Below are 19855 nucleotides of genomic sequence, written 5' to 3'. Positions count from 1 at the left end.
ACTGATGAATATCAAAGAGCACAGCCTTCAGTATGGATTGCATCTCAATGTCAAGAAAACAAAAATCCTCACCACTGGACCAATAAACAACATTCTTATGAGTGGAGAAAATATTGACGTTGTCAAGGACTTCATTCTTCTTGGATCAACTATCAACATTAGCAGAAGCAGCAGTCAAGAGATCAAAAGACATATTGCATTAGGCAAATCTGCTGTACAGGAACTTTTTTTTAAAGTATTGAAGAGCAAAGACATCACCTCAAGGACAAAGGTGCACCTGACCCAAGCCATGGTATTTTCAATAACCTTATATGGATGCGAAAGCTGGACGGTGACTAGAGAAGATCATAGAAGAATTGATGCCTTTGAATTGTGGTGTTGGAGGAGAATACTAAAAGTGCCATGGACTGTCAAAAGAACCAATGGATCTGTTTGGAAGAAGTGCAGCCAGAGTGCTCGTTGGAGGCCAAGATGGCTAAACTTTGTCTCTCATACTTTGGACATATTGTCAGGAGGGAACAGTCGCTGGAGAAGGATATCATGCTTGGTAGGATGGAGGGTCAGAGAAAAAGAGGAAGACCCCCAATGAGAAGGATCGGCCAGGTGGCAGGCATCATTGATGGCGTCAAGTGTGGCGGCGGTAGTGAGGTTGGCCCAGGATCGGACATTGTTTCATTCTGTTGTGCATGGGGTTGCTATAAGTCAGTTCCGACTCAATGGCACCTGACCACATAAACCACTCATTCAAAAATACTAAACTCTTTGCACTTCCCTAGTGTTCCATCTCCAGGCTACTGCTCAAGCCAGTTAATCACCGTGGAATGTTTATTAAAAGTCTACCTACACATTTCATCAAAGAAGAAAAAGAAATGGCCAACAAGCACATGTAAAGATGTTCAATGTCATTAGTCATTTAGGAAATGCAATTGAGAACCACAATTAGATAGTACTTCATACCCACTAAGTCAGTTATCATTTTACAGTGAGAAACAAAAAGTATTAGTAAGAATGTGGAAAAGCTGGAACCTTTACCTATAGCTATTGTGATTGTTAAGTGCCTTCGAGTCGGTTCCAACCCATAACAACCTGTATAAGGTTTCCGAGGAGCAGCTAGTGAGCTTGAACCACCAACCTTGCAGGTCAAACTGACTTTGTAGTCCAGCACATTAACCCACAACAATACACCAGGACTCCTCACCTACAGCTAGTGGGATAGTATAATGTTATTATTATCTAGTGTGGAAAATGCTTTGGTGGTTTTTCAAAAAGTTAAACATAGAATTATCATATTATCCAGCAATTCTACCTCTAGACACATACCCAACAGAGCTGAAAGCAAGAACATAAATAGATATTTGTATACCAATGTTCGTTGCAGCTATTCATAACTGCTATTCATAAGGTGGAAATGGCCTAAAGTCCATCAACAAACAAATGAATATATAAAATGCTGCTCTTGTCATTAAGTGCCATCAAGTTGGTTCCAACCCATAGTGACCCTGTATAGGGTTTCCAAGGAGCAATTGGTGAATTTGAACCAACCCTATACAAGGGTCACTTCGATGCACCAGGACTCCAAACCAGTTCAGTCATGGTCAATGAAATAAAATCAGAACAGGCTTGAATTTTTTAAAATTTGTGTCAAGCAGAATATTACTTGAATTCTTGAAATTACGGGTCAAAGTCCTAGAATGGGAGACTCAGAAGAGTTGTAGTGAGCCCTTTAAGGATCTTGATGTGGTATACTAGATTATTGTCAGGGCTGTGGAGAGTGACACACATGCACACAAGAATGGCCACCATCTTTATGTGGGGCATCATTGCTACCAACTCTGCTGATCAAGAAATTTGGTTTCGATGTTATTGCATAAGCTGTCCTTGTTTTCTAAAAGGGTTTTTTTCTAGAAATGCGTTGACCTATAATTCTTACCATTCCATTTATCATTCTGGTTCACCCATGTTATAAATTCGGTACTGTTCTGGTTTCACTTCATCAACCATGACAGAACTGCGAAGAACCAGTTTGAAGCTTAGTGATAAGCTTCGTGTGACAATATGGAGGAACCTTGAAAATATCAAGCTGAGTGAAATAAGTCAGTCACAAAAGGACAAATATTACATGATTTTATTTACATGAAATAGCTACAACAGACAAGTGTATTGAGACCAAGGCCAGTAGTTCAAACTCCTTGGAAACCCTACACAGGGTCGCTGTGAATTGGAACCAACTCAACAGCATTTAACAGAAACAGCATAGAGACCAAAGTTTATTAGTGGTTACCAGGGGTAGAGGAGCCCTGGTGTCACAGTGGCTGAGCACACAGAGGCTAATTTAAAGTTTAGCAGTTCTAATCCACCAGTGATTCCACAAGAGAAACACGTGGCAGTCCATAAAGTCTTGGAAATCCTATGGGGCAGTCCTACTCTATCTTACAGGGGCACTCTGAGTAGTATGCATACTAATCTATCAGTTTTTCATACCGTGGTGGCTGATGAGTTTCTGTGATGCTGGAAGCTATGCCAGGTTCATCTATGGCGGATAGGTTTCAGATAAGCTTCCAGACTAAGACAAACTAGAAATAAGGCAAGGTGGACTACTTCTGAATGTTTAGCCACTGAAAATCTTATGAATAGAAGTGGCACACTGTCAGATAGCACCAGAATACTGAATATTGAAAAACTGTGAATAGCACCAGAATATTGTCAGATATGGTGCCAGAAGATAAGCCCCTCAGGTTGAGGAGCTGTCTCCTCAAAATAGAGTTGACCGTGATGATGTGAATGGACTAAAGCTCTTGGGACCTTCATTTGCTGATGGGACACAACTTAAAATAAAAAGAAACAGCTGTAACATTCATTAATAATCAGAACATGGGATGCATGAAGTATAAATCTAAGATAATTATTGTTGCTGTTAGGTGCCATCGAGTCAGTACTGACTAATAGTGACCCTATGCACAACAGAACAAAACACACTGCCCAGTCCAATCTGGAATTGATCAAACATGCAATCAAGATGCATTGATCATTACTGGTGATAGGAATGCAAAGGTTAGGAACAAAGAGGAAGGATCAGTAGTTGGAAAATATGGCCTTGATGATAGAAATTATGCTGGAGATCGCATGCTAGAATTCTGAAAAAATCAATGATTTGTTCATTTCAAATACCTTCTTTAGACAGAATTGTTGTTGTTGTTGTTGTTGTTGGTAGGTGCCATCGAGTCAGTACCAACTCACAGCAACCTTATGCATAGCAGTTCAAAACACTGCCCGATCCTGGGCCAACCTCACTCACTACTGTTGCCACGCTTGAGTCCATCAATGCTGCCACTTGGCCAATCCATCTCTTTGGGGGTCTTCCTCTTTTTCTCTGACCCTCTACCTTGCCAAACATGACATCCTTCTCTAGTGACTGGTCCCTCCTGACAATATGTCCAAAGTATGAGAGACGAAGTTTGGCCATCTTGTCCTCCAAGGAGCACTCTGGCTATACTTCTTCCAAAACGGATCTATTGGTTCTTTTGGCAGCCCATGGCACTTTCAATATTCTCCTCCAGCACCATAAGAGACAATTATACACATGGACCTCACCAGATGAAATACACAGAAATCAAATTGACTACATTTGCGGAAAGAGACGATGGAAAAGCTCTGTATCATCAGTCAAAACAAGGCCAGGGGAAGATTGTTGGACAGACCATCAATTGCTCACAAATTCAAACTGAAGCTGAAGAAAATGAAAATAAGTCCATGAGAGCCAAAATATGACCTTGAATATATCCCACATGAATTTAGAGGAAAATTAGAAGTTGTCAAAAACGAAATGGAACACATAAACATCAATATTCTTGGCATTAGTGAGCTGAAATGGTATTGAACATTCGAATTTGAAAATCATATGCTCTCTTACGCCAATTATGACAAGTTGAAGAGGAATGGCATCACATTCATCATCAAAAATAGCATCTCAAAATCTATCTTGAAGTATAATACTGTCTGTGATAGGAAAATATTCATACACCTACAAGGAAGAGCAGTTAATACCACTATTATTCAAATTTACGCACCAACCACTAAAGCCAGTGGATGAAATTGAAGAATTATCTTTTCAGTATAAAATTGATCAAACATGCAATCAAGATGTATTTATAATTACCGGTGATTGGAATACAAAGGTTGGAAACAAAGATCAGTAGTTGAAAAACATGATCTTAGTGATAGAAATGATGATGGAGATCACATGATAGAATTTTGCAAGACCAATGACTTCTTCAATGCAAATATCTTTTTAAACAACGAAAAGACCAATAAATAACTTCACTATCAATGGAGAAAAGATTGAAGTTGTCAAAAAGTTTTGCTTGAATCCACTATCAACATTCATGGAAATGTTGACAGTGGATTGCATTAGTCAAATCTGCTTCACAAGACCTCTTTAAAGTGTTTAAGAGTAAAGGTGTCAGTTTGAAGGACTAAGGTGCACCTGACCCAAGTAATAGTATTTTCAGTAACTTCGTATGCATATGAAAATTGGACAATGAATTAAGGAAGACCATAAAGAAACTCATGCATTCGAGTATGGTATTGAAAAAGAATATGAAAAGTACCATGGACTGCCAGAAGAACAAACAAACCTGTGTTGGAAGATGTACAACCAGAATGCTCCTTAGAATCTAGGACGGTGAGACTGCATTGCTCATACTTCGGACATATTAGGAGGGACAAGTCCCATGAGAAGGACATGCTCGGGAAAGTGGAGGGTCAGTGAAAATGAGGGAAACCCCCCAATGAGATAGACTGGCATCGTGGCAGCATCAATGAGTTCAGGCTTAACAATGATTGTGAGGATGATGCAGGACCAGTCAGCGTTTCATTCTGTTGTACATAAGGTTGCTATGAGTCAGAACTGACTCAATGGCACCTAACAAGTACATGATTTGTAATTGACTTGATAGTAATTAGTAGAGGATACTAGAGGTGGTGTGGCACTGTGGGTTAATGCGCCGGACTGCAAAGCTGTTTGAACTGCAAGGTCAGCAGTTCAAGCTCACTAGCCACTCCTTGGAATCCCTATACAGGGTTGTTATGGGTCAGAACCGACTTGGCAGCACTTAACAACTAGGGACTGGGCAGACAGTGGGGGAAATGGGAGCACACTCCTTAAATAACACTGAGCTTTTGTTAAGGGTGATGGAAAACTTGGAAACAGGACATGATGATGGTTAAAACACATAAACATAATACTAATGGAATTGCACGTGTGAAAAAAAGTTGAAACGGAAAATGTTTTGTTGCATATATATTTACCACATTTTTAGAAAGTCTCCCACCATTACTCAAGTATCTTACACACCACTGCCAGAATTTACATGAATTTACAGAATTACATTTCTCCTGTCCAGTGATCTGTGGCTTAGTTTAATTAAAATTCTACAACTCTTTCTTCTCTCTTGCTTCAGGTCTCAGTTTCCTTTTGTGTAAAAGGTTCTCAACTTTTCTCCTTTACTTATGTGGGGCCTAAGTAAAATGTTTCTTCAAAAAAAAAAAAAATATATATATATATATATATATACGGAGCTCTGGTAGCTTAGTGGTTACGAATCGGGCTGCGAACCGCAGGGTCAGCAGTTTGAAATTACCAGCTGTTCCGTGGGAGAAAGATAAGGCTTTCTGCTCCCATAAAGATTTCCAGCCTTGGAAACCCTGTACAGGGTCGCTATGAGTCAGAGTCGGAACTGATTCCATGGCACATAACAACTATATATCCTCTCTTTTATCTAATTCAACATTGTTGTTGTTGTTGTTGTTAAGTGCCATCGAGTCGGGCAACATTAATCTTCTCATTACTTATTTGGTTTCCTAAGTACCTTGATACCAGGAAAAGGTATGCTCTGGAAAGAGTATAAAAATATCGTGGCTAAAGGAAAACATTAAAGTCTACAAAAATTAAATATCTTTGCATTAATTTTAATTAAACTGCCATGAAACTATTATTTCAAGAGTAATGAAAAAGGCCAATGGTGACACAATAGAATGAGGAAATCATCAGACAATCTCTTTGATATCCCATGTGAGTAAAGTTTTACTAAAGGTAATACAGAAGTGGCTGCAAGCATACATTGACAGAGAACTTCCAGAGGTTCAAGCCAGATTAAGGAGGGGACATGGAGCACAGAATATCATTGCTGATGTCTGATGGATCTTGGCTGAAAGCAGAGAATACCAGAAAGATGTTTACCTATGCTTTACTGACTATGCAAAGGTTTTCAATTGTGTGCATCATGACAAGCTATGAACAACATTGCAAAGTATGAGTTTTCCAGAACACTTAATTGTGCTCATGAGGAATCTGTACACGGACCAAGAGGCAGTTGTTTGAACAGAACATGGGAACAATGAATAGTTTAAAATTAAGAAAGGTGAGCGACAGGTTTGTATTCTTTCACTATGCTTATTTAACCTGTATGCTGAGCAAATAATCTGAAAAGCTGGGTTATATGAAGAAAAACGTGGCATCAAGATTGGAGGAAGACTCATTAACAACCTACAATATGCAGATGATATAACCTTGCTTGCTGAAAGTGAAAAGGACTTAAAACATTAACTGATGAAGATCAAAGACCACAGTCTTCAGTATGGATTGCATCTCAATGTAAAGAAAGCAAAAGTCCTCACTACTGGACCAATAAACAACGTTCTTATCAACGGAGAAAAGACTGACACTGCCAAGGACTTCATTCTTCTTGGATCAACTATCAACATTAATGGAAGCAGCCATCAAGAAATCAAATGGCATATTGCATTAAGCAAATCTGCTGCACAAGACCTTTCTAAAGTGTTGAAGAGCAAAGATGTCAGCTTGAGGACTAAGGTGTGCCTGACCCAAGCCATGGTATTTTCAATAACCTCATATGCATGTGAATACTGGTCAGTGAATAAGGAAGACCGTAGAAGAATTGATTCTTTTGAGTTATGGTGTTGGAGGAGAATATTGAAAGTGCCATGGGCTGCCAAAAGAATCAACATATCTGTGTTGGAAGAAGTGCAGCCAGAGTACTCCTCGGAGGCCAGGATGGCTAAACTACGTCTCTCATACTTCAGAAATAAACTTCGTCTCTCATACTTCGCTGTGAAGGATATCATGTTTGGTTAGGTGGAGGGTGAGAGAAAAAGAGGAAGACCCCCAGCGAGATGGATTGGCAAAGTGGCAGCATCAGTGGGCTCATGCGTGGCAACAATTAATTGTGAGGTTGTCCCAGGACTGGGCAGTGTTTCATTCTGTTGTGCATAGAGTAGCTATGAGTGAGTACCAACTCGATGGCACCTAACAGCAACAACAACAACAACAACTAGACTTAAAATGAGACTTCCCAGAGGTAGAAGGGGTGCTATCTCATGACCACCAAGAAAGAAGAGCCAGGAGTGAACCAGAGATCCCTGCACTAAACTTCCTCAATCCAGGGCAGAGACAGAGAGCTGAGACTGTGAAAGACTGCAAGAAGCATCAGAGGAATTAGGAGACCAACAAGAGACAGTGCAGTGGATTTCCAGACTCACAGAGCAAGAGAGTTGAGTACTTTTATACAGGAGGCTTGCTGGCAGTGTGGGGGTTCTCTGGGCACTTGGTGAAGCTAGGGTTGCCAACCCATGGAGCTAGAGCTGAGCACCTTGGGGCAGAGGATTACTGGCAGAGTGGGATGCTTCTGGGACTTATTGGAAGAGCTAAAAGGGCTTTGTAACATTTTCCTGAGGCCATGGAGCCATGAGGCCAACAGATCAAGAGTCAGAGAGAGGTGTCCCTGATTTCAGATTTAACCTGCTATTCCCTGATTCCAATTCCAGATTTAACCTGCTATTTCCCTAATAAACCCAATAATGAGCACTGTCTGTGAGTTCTGTGTGGCCATTGCAATGAATTATTAACTCAGCAGAGTAGAAAGTACTGTGATTGGAGCAACTGGTGTCAGAACTGGTAACAAGGTTGGAGGGTAGAGGCATGTCTGGCCTCCACCTCAGAGGCATCAGTCTTGATCTTGATCCTCCTCCCTCTTGTGAAGTCAGATGAGGTCAGATACCTCTGCCATGCCATTTTTTACAGAAGGAGTTAGAAAATTATAAAAACTTTCTACTTTTGCTAAAGAAGAGAAACAGAGACTGGGTTGTTTGGTATAACATCAATTTTAAATGCACTGATTTTTCTTTTAGTGTATAAAACATTTCAAACTCAGCTTTAAAAAAAAAAAAGAGAGAGATGTTTAAATACAAAAAGTTAAAATTAACTTTGACAGCTGACCAAATGCTTTATAATGTTACTCTATGGTATGTATAAATTCAATAAAAAGCAAATTTCAAGTTTCAAGGGAGACTTGTGAGAAAGCTATGAACAGTAAGGATTTTAAGGTACAAAGGGACTTTATAAAAATTATTTAATTTATAGATTTTATAATATATAAAATAAAGAAAAAATGTGTTAACAATTATTTGACATTGTCTTTCCTTTTATGGAAAGATAAATATTTCGTTACAACCCACATCTTATAATACAATTAAGAGATTATGACAATGACAACAATTTAATATTTCACTTCTAGGTTAATCCCAAGTGGGGTATCACTTTTTCATAGGCTACACAACCAATGCCTGCTGCAGGAAGCACCTTTATGAGATTTGGGGTAATACCCCTGAAAAATCCCCTTTTTCCATCTTTGTGATATATTTCTTGAATGAGATGAATCATAGAAGGTGTTGGTCCTCCTTTCACCAGGGCTATATATAATAAGGGAAAGAATCAATATAATTCAAAATTTTAATCTGTATACATTAAGAGAGTCCATCGATAAATGAGAACATATAGAGATATAGAGACACAAAAGAGGACTAACATGACATTATATTAGCTTTTCGGTTGTTTGTCTCCTCTAAATAATCATATTGTACTGTCTAATATGGCAGCCACTGGACATGTATCTATTTCAATCTAATTTAAATTAGAACAAATATTGGTGCCATCAAGTCAATTCCAACTCATGGCAACCCCATGTGAAAGAGTAGAACTCGCCCCTAAGGTTTTCTTGGCTGAAGCAGATCACCAGGTCTTTCTTCCACTGAAATGTTGGGAGGTTTTCAGCTACCAACTTTTCAGCTAGCAACTGAGCACTTAACCATTGCATCACCAGGGTTCCTTACATTTTAATTACAAAATTAATAAACCTAAAAACTCAGTTCCTGAGATGCACTAGCAACAGTTCAAGCTCTTCATAGTCATGTCTGACTTGTGGCCTAATCATACCATCACAGAAAGTACTGAAAAGTCTTTCATAAGGCACCTCAGAGGAGCTTTTGGTACTGGTTATGACATAGTTTGATAGAAAGCTGAATGAGTGATTGTCTGGATATGGAGATTCTTCATGTGAATTACAATATAAATTAAAATGTAAAATTGAACAAAAGAGAGAGAGAGGAAGAGTGCAAAAGAATATAACTTTAGTCAGGAAGATAATAGAATTATGTGGATTGTTTACTTTGTTCATCTTGAAAGATGATAAAGTTAATTTCTTAAACTCTAAGTTGCTAACATTTCAAATAGAAAGAAACAAAACATATAACCTTCCTTATTGCCTAATAACACCTCCCTATAAATGAGAGGACTCCTGGTGTGGCGCTGTAGAATAAGCATCTGACTGCGAACCATAAGGTCAACAGTTCAAACCCACCAGTCCAGAAACAGGATCTCTATGTGTCGGAAACAACTTGATGACACTTAGCAACGACAACATGTGAATGAGCACAAAATAATTGAGCTCTAATTCACAAATGTATTAAGTCCCTGCTGTAGTACTTGACAGCAGTAGCCAAACTGAGGGGAAATTATACGTTCATGTTGAGTAATTATTCATTGAATTTGAAAAAAGCAAAACCTTTCTGCTGTTCTACATGGAACTTCCTAGTATAAGGAAATGGGGATGGCTCCAACAAGAACTTTAGAAAAGAGATAAAATCTATAAACCACAAAAGGTCCTGGGCAATAAAACATAAATTTAAAATTCATGCTTTACAAATCAAAAACAAATTAACTTTTAAAAAATGGTAAATTTGCTTTGGGTTTATTTATCATTTCTGCAGTGTTTGTTTTGAAAATCATCAATTTCTACTTATTTTAGACATGCTTTTTAAGTTAGTTATCATTACTTCTCTAAACAAACAAACAAAAAACAACTCACCTTGAGTCTGCATTCGAGTTCTAATTAGGTTCAAAGGGAAGCTGGCCAACTGACCACAAGTATTAGATAATGTACAACATCCCAACAAAATCATTATCCCAGGGTCTACAGAGTCTTCTGCATAATGTTCTAGCCAATAATTCTTCAAAAGCTGACAGAGAAAAGAGTAGTAGATATCCTTGAACCTTGAGCAAATTCTTCATGAGAGACTATACTGAGAATTTCAATAAATGTTATCTCATTTAATTCCTACAGAAACTTTACAGGCCAATAATGTAGCTCTGTTTGACAAATTTTAGAAATGAGAAAATTAAATCAGAGAGACTCAGTTATGTGTACCAGTCACAAAGCTCATAAGTGGATATCAAGTTTGATCATTTCATTTCAAAACCTGTGTTTTTTATAGAAGATCAATCCCAGTCCTGGCTATACAAAAGAATATGTACCTACAGTCATACCAGGGAGAGGGTACAGAGATATTTTCAAACAAACAAGCTCATATAACGTCATGTTAGTCCTCTTTTGTGGAGCTCTGGTAGCGTAGTGGTTACGAATCGGGCTGCGAACCTTAAGGTCAGCGGTTCGAAACTACCAGCCGCTCCGCGGGAGAAAGATGAGGCTTTCTACTCCCGTAAAGATTTACACCCTCGGAAACCCTGTACAGGGTCGCTATGGGTCGGACCCGACTCGATGGCACTCAACAACAACAACAAAGTCCTCTTTTGTGTCTCTATATGTGTTTTGTTTATTTGTTTGTTTGGTCCATTGGTTTGGTTTTCAATGATATTCAAAGACCCAAGCAAAATTCCTGAGATTTTCAAAGGTATTAACAGAGAGGAAGTCAGCACAATCCATCCTAGACTGACAAAACTGTATCTTACCAACTTTTAAGAAAGATTTATAATTCCAAATTTGCTTCCCTTTGAATAAAAATGGCTGGGGGGGGGGCGGATTGTTTCAGAAATATTTGGTTTAAAACATTATCAAGGCTTCCTGCAAGATGACAGACTAGGCAGACATGCTACACAGACCATTTACAACAGATACAGGAGAACAAATGAAACAAATACAGATGATAATCCGGGAACCCTGAGATTCACAGGAAAGGTGAGAGAAGTGGACTGAATAATTACTAGGAAAAGAGGATTAAACAGGTGCAGCGAAAAAAGGAAGGTAAACTGATGAACAGATGGCCTTGACTCAGCACAGCCATCTTGAACTTTTGTGAGCAGCTTTGGAAACAGAAGATGGTCTGAAGGTGCAGATGCATAGGGATGGCTGGTGACAAGAAAGGTGTCCTTTCATAGTCCCTACACTCCCCTAGTGACCAGCGGTGTGGCCAGCCCCCACATCTCTCCTGGAGGTCACAGGTATACAGTTGTGAGCTGTATTATGGTGAGGCAAGTGCCAGCCGCACCACCCCAGTACATGAATTCAGGTGAGCTCTGCTTCAGACTTGCAGAACTCCAAATTCCAAATACCATGAGGCCAGCTCTAGACTAGCAAGAACTCTCTTACCAGCCGCCCTGTCTCAACTGCCCTGTAGATCCCAAAGATCCTGACCCCAGCTTCATTTAGTGTGAACTACTTCCAGATGGAGTCCTGAACATGGACAATACTTAAGCCTATAGAAACTCTATCTAGGGCCTGGAATACCATCTTCCCATCCCTCGCCACCCACCTCATGAATTCCTTGGCTGGCAGGAGCCCCCCAGAAATTTCAGCTCTCTGGGTCTGGCCCTATCCTTGTTTATTCTTTTTATTGTTCTTGATTGTTTATTCTTTCTTCTGCTTCTTCTCTTTCCCGTCTCTTGTTTCTAATCCTATCTCTGCTTTTTTTTTTCTTCTCTTACCTTGTTCCACTCTCTTTCTTCACTTTTCATTTTTCTCATGATTTTTCTCTATTATTACCTGGTTTCCTTCTCTTTTCTTCTTCCCTTTCCTTGGTTTGATTATTTTTTTTTCTTTCTTTTAATTTTCTTCCTTATTTTTCTCTTCCACTGTTTTATTTTCCTTTCCCTTTTTTCTCTTTTTAGTTTTTATAATAATTTGTCTTCCTGCTACCTGATTTTTTTTCTTTTTCACCTTTATCTTTTTCACTTTTATTTGCTTATGTGTTTGTTTTGGTTTTCCTTGTATGTGTTTTCTCTTCTTATCCCACACAAGAGACAGAAACTGTACTCATACAGCCCAGCCACAGATATACCTTCAGCAATCCCAACTAAGCAAGAGCCAATACCAGTTCCTACAAAGTTTTATCAATGAAAAATAGGGACAAACTTAGGGGCTCTGATACCTATCTCACATAGCTGAATGCACAAAACAACAAAAGACAAAACAGATGACTGGGACCTCCTAAAAATAAGACACCTTGTTCTTGTTCTTGTTCTTGTTGTTAGGTGCCATCGAGTTTATTCCAACTTACAGCGGCCCTATATGGGGTTTCTGAGGAGCATCTGATGGGCTTGAACTGCCAACCTTGTGGTTAGCAGTCCAGTGCTTATCCTAAAGCCCCACACCAGGAGTCCAGCTAGAGGGTAAACACAGGTTAACTTGGGTGAGGGAAAAGGCAATATACAACACGAGGAAGGGTGGCAGAAGAATGATGAAGGCAGGGGAAGACACAGGGAAGAGTGCAAGTGTTGGAAAGAACAGAGGTAAGTACTGTTGCATACACAGTACTGGGATAGCAGTGATCTATGGGTAGACACATATACAGGCTAAATGGGAGGGAGAGTGGGAGTATATCCACCAACATGTAAGATATTTGTACATGGATATTCACCTTTGCTACAAACATACCCAAGAACATGGTGAAGCATTGTTGTTATTGTTGTTAAGTGCCTTCAAGTCAGTTCCAAACCATAGCAACCCTGTATAGGATTTCCAAGGAGCAGCTGGTGAGCTTGAACCACTGACCTTGCAGTTCAAACTGACTTTGCAGTCCAATGCATTAGCCTACAGTGCCACAGAGCATACAGGCAACAAAATGATGAAAATTTCTTACACATTACCAAACACCTTGAGGGAATGAGCTGCTGGACCTGGGGACTCAGGAACACAGTGTTTGGGGACACCATGGTCAATCAGCATACCATAGTCCACAAACAGTGTTCTATATCTTACTTATCTGAGTTGTGACTGGGTCTTAAAAGTTCATGAGTGTCCATCTAAGATGCAACTATTGGTCTTTCTTTGAGCAGAGAAAATAAGAGTCCAACAGACTAATGGAAAATGTGAACATCAGTCTCCAAAACCCTGTGACCGAAAGATCTAGAAGTTGCCCAGCTACCACTACCAACTGCTCTGCAGGGGATCACATTAGAAGGTCCTAGATAAAGTGGGAGACAATGTGGATTAAAACTCAAAATATTAAAAAAAGACCAGGCATACTGGTCAGAAGACTGACCAAGACTATGGCTCTTGGTCACCCTTTGGGTCCTCGTGACTCAATTTTCAGTCAAGCAGTAGATAGATAGATATATAGGGGGGATAGCAACATGAGTGAAATATGCACACCATGGAATGATCAAACAATTGATGATCAAAGAGCAGCATTTACCTAAGGACAAAATTCACAAGAGTTATTATAGAATGAGGGAGGAAAGTAGGAATCACAGGAAGGAAATAGGATACATTATGCTACAATGGGGGGATTGAAATTATTGAAATGAAATGAAGTACATGATTCATTGAATGTAAAACTGATGATATGCTCTGTAAACCTGCACTCAATTCACAATAAAAAGTTTTTATAAAAGAAATTAAATAACCCCACCAAACAAAAATTATTCTTAGGAAACCAAACTGCTAATGCAAAAAGAAAGAAAAGTGAAACAAAACCATTCCATTCATTTCTTGGTCAGAAGGCACTTTATGAAAAGTAATTCATAAGATTTTGAGACTGAAAAACTGCCATTATGCCATTTTTCTAATCTAACATATAGCATCGTATTATGACAATAAACCTACCTCATAAACAGCAAGATCTATGCCTGAATAAGGTATAATGCCTAGCACATTTGGAGTATAACCTTTAAAAAAGGTTCTAACACCTTCTTGTTTCAGAAGCTTCTTGCCACAATCAAGCATTCCTGAATACTGCCCAGTTTGACTTACAGCTAATCTGGTCTTTAGAACCTAATGTGAAAGAATACAGTAAAAATTGATCAGATTCATCCAACTCATCTGACAATTGGTGAGTTGTATTATTTTACATTTATTAGTTAACACAGAAATAAAAAAGAAAAAATCTTACTTACAGTTTTGACTTCTCACTAATTGACAGTTATGAACAACAGACATAACACAAAATTTTTAAAAATATTCAAACAGGAAAATAAAATTAATCACTATGGCTTTGATATACCCATTCAAATGTCTTCAGTGTGTGTGAGGCAACAAATTCTAAAATGACCCCATTTGAGATAACATTATTGCTTTAAAATAAAGTGATCATAGCCAAAATTCCAATTAAGAAAACTATATGGTCATGTTGAAGTAAAGATGCATTATGTAAAAAACTTCTGTAGATGCTTAAGAATCTGGGAACTGTAGTAGCTTAACGTAATAACCTATAAACCCTTCTAAATGAATTTTAAATATATTAAATTAATTTGATTTGGGTTCTTTTTGTGCTTAAAAGTAGTGACATGGCATGGGGTATAAGGACGATGCTGCTCTTGCTAAGTGCCATTGAGCTGGTCCCAATTCATTATGACTCTGTATAGGGTTTCTAAGGAGTGACTGGTGGGTTTGAACCACCAACCTCATGGTTAGCAGTCCAGTACTTATCCTACAGTCCCATACCAAAACTCTATAAAAACAAAGACAATAGTAGGCTCCAGTAGACTGTATATGATTAATATTTCTATGCCCAACATTCTCCTCTTAGAGAATGTAAGGGAAGAGCTTCCAAAAGATCACAGTCATGAAAACCCTATGGAGCAGTTCTACTCTGAAACAAATGGAGTGTCACAATGTGTTTGGGTTGGAGAAGGGTTCTTGAAAACAGTCGAGGCAAAAGAGAATAAGCTTTGTCTTGTCTGGGCAAACTGTGTATCTTGATGCAGCTGCCTCTCAGTAATCAGTAAGAAATGCTTTGTTTTATGGACTTATTTACAGGACCACACACTTAGGATAACCCCATTCTACCCTCTTCAGAGTAATTCACTCACCTCTTACCTTAGTAAATCTTCTCTATCTGATTCACTGGCATCTTTATCTCCTCTTACTCCCTACATTTAGGACTTCTCAAACGTTTTATTCTCAGTATTTTTAAAACACTTTTTTTCCTTAGGCAACCTCGTGGCTTCAACTCACATTTCTCAGCAGGTGACACAACAAGGCTTGTCAAGTCTCAGTATCACATTTTGTAACTGCTTACTGACAAATATAACTTGGTAGTTCCACCACCAACTCAGATTAAAGTTATGTAAGCCTGAACTCATCATCTCCCAGAGTCCAATTTACTTCCTCCATTGTCTAGCTCTGTTAGAGGACTAAGGTGCACCTGAGTCAAGCCATGGTATTTTCAATAAGCTCATTTGCATTCAAAAGTTGGACAGTGAAGACCTTATAAGAATTGATGAATTTGAGTTATGGTGTTGGAGGAGAATATTGAAAGAACCATGGACTGCCTAAAGAACAAACAAATCAATTTGTGTTAGAATAAGTACAGCCAGAGTGCTCCTTGGAAGCCAAGATGACCAGACTACATCTCTCATACTTTGGACATATTATCGCAAGGTACCAGTCCCTGAAGAAGCATATCATGTTTGGTAAAGTGTCAGGTCAGTGAAAAAGAGGAAGACCCCCAACAAGATGGATTGGCACAGTGGCAGCAACAATGGGCTCAAACTTAGCAACAATTTTGAGATTGGTGCAGAACCCTGCAGTGTTTTGTTCTGTTGTGCATAGGATCACTATGAGTCGGTACCAACTCAACAGCACCTAACAAAAGAAACAAACAGCTAGAGCTATAGTTCAGCTGTAACTCTCCCAAACACTCAGACATAGATCCCAAGTAGAGCCTCACTTTCTTCCTCTTCCTATCTCCAGCTTTCCACTGTCAGTTCCTACTGCAGCTTTAATGGAGTCTGCTTCCCCTATCCATTATCATATGTCAAGCCCATATCATTTCTCCAAATGGTGGCGATAATCTTGCATCTAGTCTTCCCATCACTCTAATCTCTGATCATTTTATAAAGATCATAATTCATGCTCCAAAGTCTTAAATAGTTTCATATTTTTAAGGAATGAAATGTAAATTCTTTACAATGCATTCAGAACCCTTTCGGATTTACCCCTACCTTTCATCTGTGGTATTATTATGCCATTGCCTGGTCCAAATCTAAATATTAAAAAAAAAAAAAAACTCCATTCTTTGCTCAGGCTGTTATTTCCATATGAAATCTTCTTCACCAACATCTCTGCATGTCCAAATTCTAAGCCAGGCTCACACACTCCATTCACATCTCTCATTAAATCCCTAGCTGAAAATAATTACTTCTCCTCTGAATTTCCATAGTAATATATATTTACTTTTCTTCTAGAACATATATTTTCTCTTTTGTACCATGAGTCCTGGTGTGGTGCTGTGGGCTACTGCACTGGACTGCAAAGTCGGTTTGAACTGCAAGGTCAGAGGTTTAAGCTCACCAGCCATTCCTCGGAAACCCTTTATAGGATAGCTATGGGTTAGAACCGACTTGATGGCACTTAACAACAACAACAACCATGAATAACAATGTATCTGTAGTATCTCCCTTTCTAGACCATAAACTCTACAACCAAGATCCAAGTCTAGCTCTTCTCTGGATTCCACAGCACTTAGAGGAGGTGGTGGTGTCCTATTGAATTGGTTCCGACTCATAGTGACCCTGTATAGCATTTCCAAGGCCATAAATATTTACAGGAACAAAAGTCCTCATCTTTCTACTGCTGAGCACCTGATGAACTCAAACTGCTGACCTTGAGGTTAGTAGCCCAACATATAGCCATAGTAACATATACTAACATGTAGCGCATAGTAACATATCTTAAACCTAAGGGTTGCACAACACAAGTTTGCCTGTTTCATAAGTTAGTGATTTGTTTCAAGCAAAATGAACAGTCAACACAATAGTTTATTTTCTTGGTACATCTACAATATTACCTTGTCTTAAGAAAAAAAAAGTGCACTCAGGCCAACTGACAATTGATATGAGATTCAAATTCTGTAGTTAACTATAAACATGGGTTTTTTGCATAAAATTCTGATTTGAGACTCATACATAAAGGGTTATAATTTGCATTAGAAGTACAACTTGTATTTTTAGAATACATACCTCCAATGGATATACACAAGTCTGTGCAGTTACGCCAGCCAATGAACCAGATATAAATCTCTCAAGATTTCCTATTGTAGCACCATCAAAACTAAGCCATTTCTTAAACTGTATAAATAAAAATATTTAAATGTATAGCACTGATGAAATGGAATATATATTGTTTCTAAGCTTATAACAAAACTTACTGGCATAAAATGATGTAAAAAGTATACCAGATACTCAATACTGGCAGACCATCAGCAGACCTGATTTTAAGTTCTATGCAATTAATTTTCTAAGATAATAAGTAAAATACTACCTCCATTAGGCCTACTTTTTCCTTTTTCTTCCTGCAGTGTAAGTAGAGGCATTAAATCACTTAAGCATATTCATGAATGTGGTATTTAATAGCCCAGGTATGGCATTACTGCATAATGCGCTTGACTGCAAGGTCAGTTTGAACCACAAGGGCAGCAGTTCAAACCCACCAGTCGTTCCTAAGAAACTCTAGACAGGGTCACTATGAGTCAGAACCCACTTGATGACACTAAACAACAACATGCAAATGATAGATAGGGGACTGAGACTGAATCTTAGATCTCTCTGTAGAACCACGATTTACCTGTGAACAGTATTTAATATTGTTAGGTTGCCGGATTTCTTTTTAGCAATAGTAACTTAGTGTGGGAGATTCTTTGTGTTTTAAGGAACAAGTTTGCTAAGGTTAGCTCATGTAACAGGGAGGTTATTACATGAATACATGTGTAAATAAGGAAATGGGAAACCCAGCCTGAAGATCAGGCTTCACAGGAACTAAAGGATGTCACGTTTCATGGAAATTTAAACTGAAACATCTTTCAGAATCCAAGACAGCCTTAGCAAGCAGATTACTTGTCAGCTCCTAGGCAGGCTGATTTCCTGATTGCCTTCTCTAGTAGTCTATCACCGGTGCAATTCAGCTACTCTTTATGAGCTAACTTTCTGGTTCTCAAATCACTAACTTGGTATCAGAAGTGTAATTGGTTCAATTAGTATGGCAGAAATTGCCTACTGTTCCCAGTATTCATTATCTTCTTCTTAGTAATAAAGCAGACTCAGCTACAGGCTACATGTCCCTCTTCTCCTTTGTAGCTAGGTTATATAGCTACGTATGAGATGTGCAGGGAAGATGAGTGTACAAAGTTTGAGACATCACCTTAGATTTGCTAGCCTTCTATGTGGGAAGACATCACCTTAGATTTGCTAGCCTTCTATGTGGGAAGTGGCAAAGACAGGCACAGTCTTCAAAGTCAGATATTGAAGATGTCAGAGCTGTGCTGTTAGGCCTGGACCACTTGCCTATATCTTATTTAGCTGCTGTAGCTATATTTTAGAGTCTTTTTGTTACAACACCTTAGGTGACCCCTAACAAGTATAGAAATTGGCTAGTGAGTCTGAGGGGCTGACACACAAGAATCTAAAATGCACTGCAGTTGTTGTTGTTAAGTGTGGTCGAATCAGATCCAACTCATAGTGACCCTGTATAAGGTTCCTGAGGCTACAAATCTTTGCGGAGCGGAAAACCTAAAACACATGGTACTGGCTTTATTATCAGGACTAAGAAGTTAGGGTCTCAAGAGATTGGAATGCTTTGTGGAAATGCCTGATGATACTGCTTTCTGTGAAAACTCTGCAGGCAGAACATGTGATTTTTTGAGCCTGTAGTTTTAGGAAAACTGGTTGAACAATCTCAGGATATTGGTCAGTATTGCCCGGTCATTGATACTTTTAGCAAGACCTATAAGAGAGACGCAACCTTGCATGAGAAAAGTGAGGGAGACTTAAGGCACTTGCTGATAAAGATCAAAAATACAGCTTTTAGTATAGAGTAGGATTCAATATAAAGAAAGCAAAACTTCTCACAACTGAACCAATAGACAACATCATGAAAATTGGAGAAAACATTGAAGTTGTCAAGGATTTCATTTTACCTGGACCCATAATCAATGTTCATGGAAGCAGCAGTCAAGAAATTAAGCAACATACTGCATTGAAATAATGTGCTGCAAAAGACCTTTTAAAGTATTAGAAAACAAAGGGAGGAGAACAAACAAGATGGCAGATCAGGTGGACGTGTAGCAAAGAGCTCTGCCAACAACAACACAGAATACCTGACCAAGCAGGCTCAGGGATGGTCCCAGAACTCTGAACCACATATAAAGGAATATTTAGAAGCTTGGAAGGCTTACAGCTGGGGAGTTTGTGGCAGAAGCAAGAAATCCATTGCTTCCTGGTTCAGGACGCTCAGCTGCTCCAGGAGCCGCCATTTTGTGTGGGGCCAAGTGG

At 38.9% G+C, this 19855-nt stretch overlaps 1 protein-coding gene across 1 annotated transcript in view; it reads right to left on the bottom strand.

Moving 5' to 3' along the window:
- Positions 1-8587: 8587 nt before the first annotated feature.
- LOC102819639 (calcium-binding mitochondrial carrier protein SCaMC-1-like) overlaps positions 8588-19855 on the bottom strand; it is an 88797-nt gene continuing 77529 nt past the window's right edge. The window contains exons 7-10 of the mRNA XM_006866009.1: positions 17549-17656; positions 14193-14360; positions 10221-10371; positions 8588-8766 (exon numbers count right to left, since the gene is read on the bottom strand). Coding sequence (XP_006866071.1) covers positions 8588-8766; positions 10221-10371; positions 14193-14360; positions 17549-17656 — 606 coding nt within the window. The remainder of the gene's footprint in view (positions 8767-10220; positions 10372-14192; positions 14361-17548; positions 17657-19855) is intronic.

The sequence above is a fragment of the Chrysochloris asiatica genome, unplaced genomic scaffold (genome assembly GCF_000296735.1).
Source record: "Chrysochloris asiatica unplaced genomic scaffold, ChrAsi1.0 scaffold00085, whole genome shotgun sequence".
In the NCBI taxonomy this organism is placed as follows: domain Eukaryota; kingdom Metazoa; phylum Chordata; class Mammalia; order Afrosoricida; family Chrysochloridae; genus Chrysochloris; species Chrysochloris asiatica.
The sequence above is the reverse complement of the archived record's forward strand: the minus strand, read 5'-3'. Positions and strand labels throughout refer to the sequence as shown.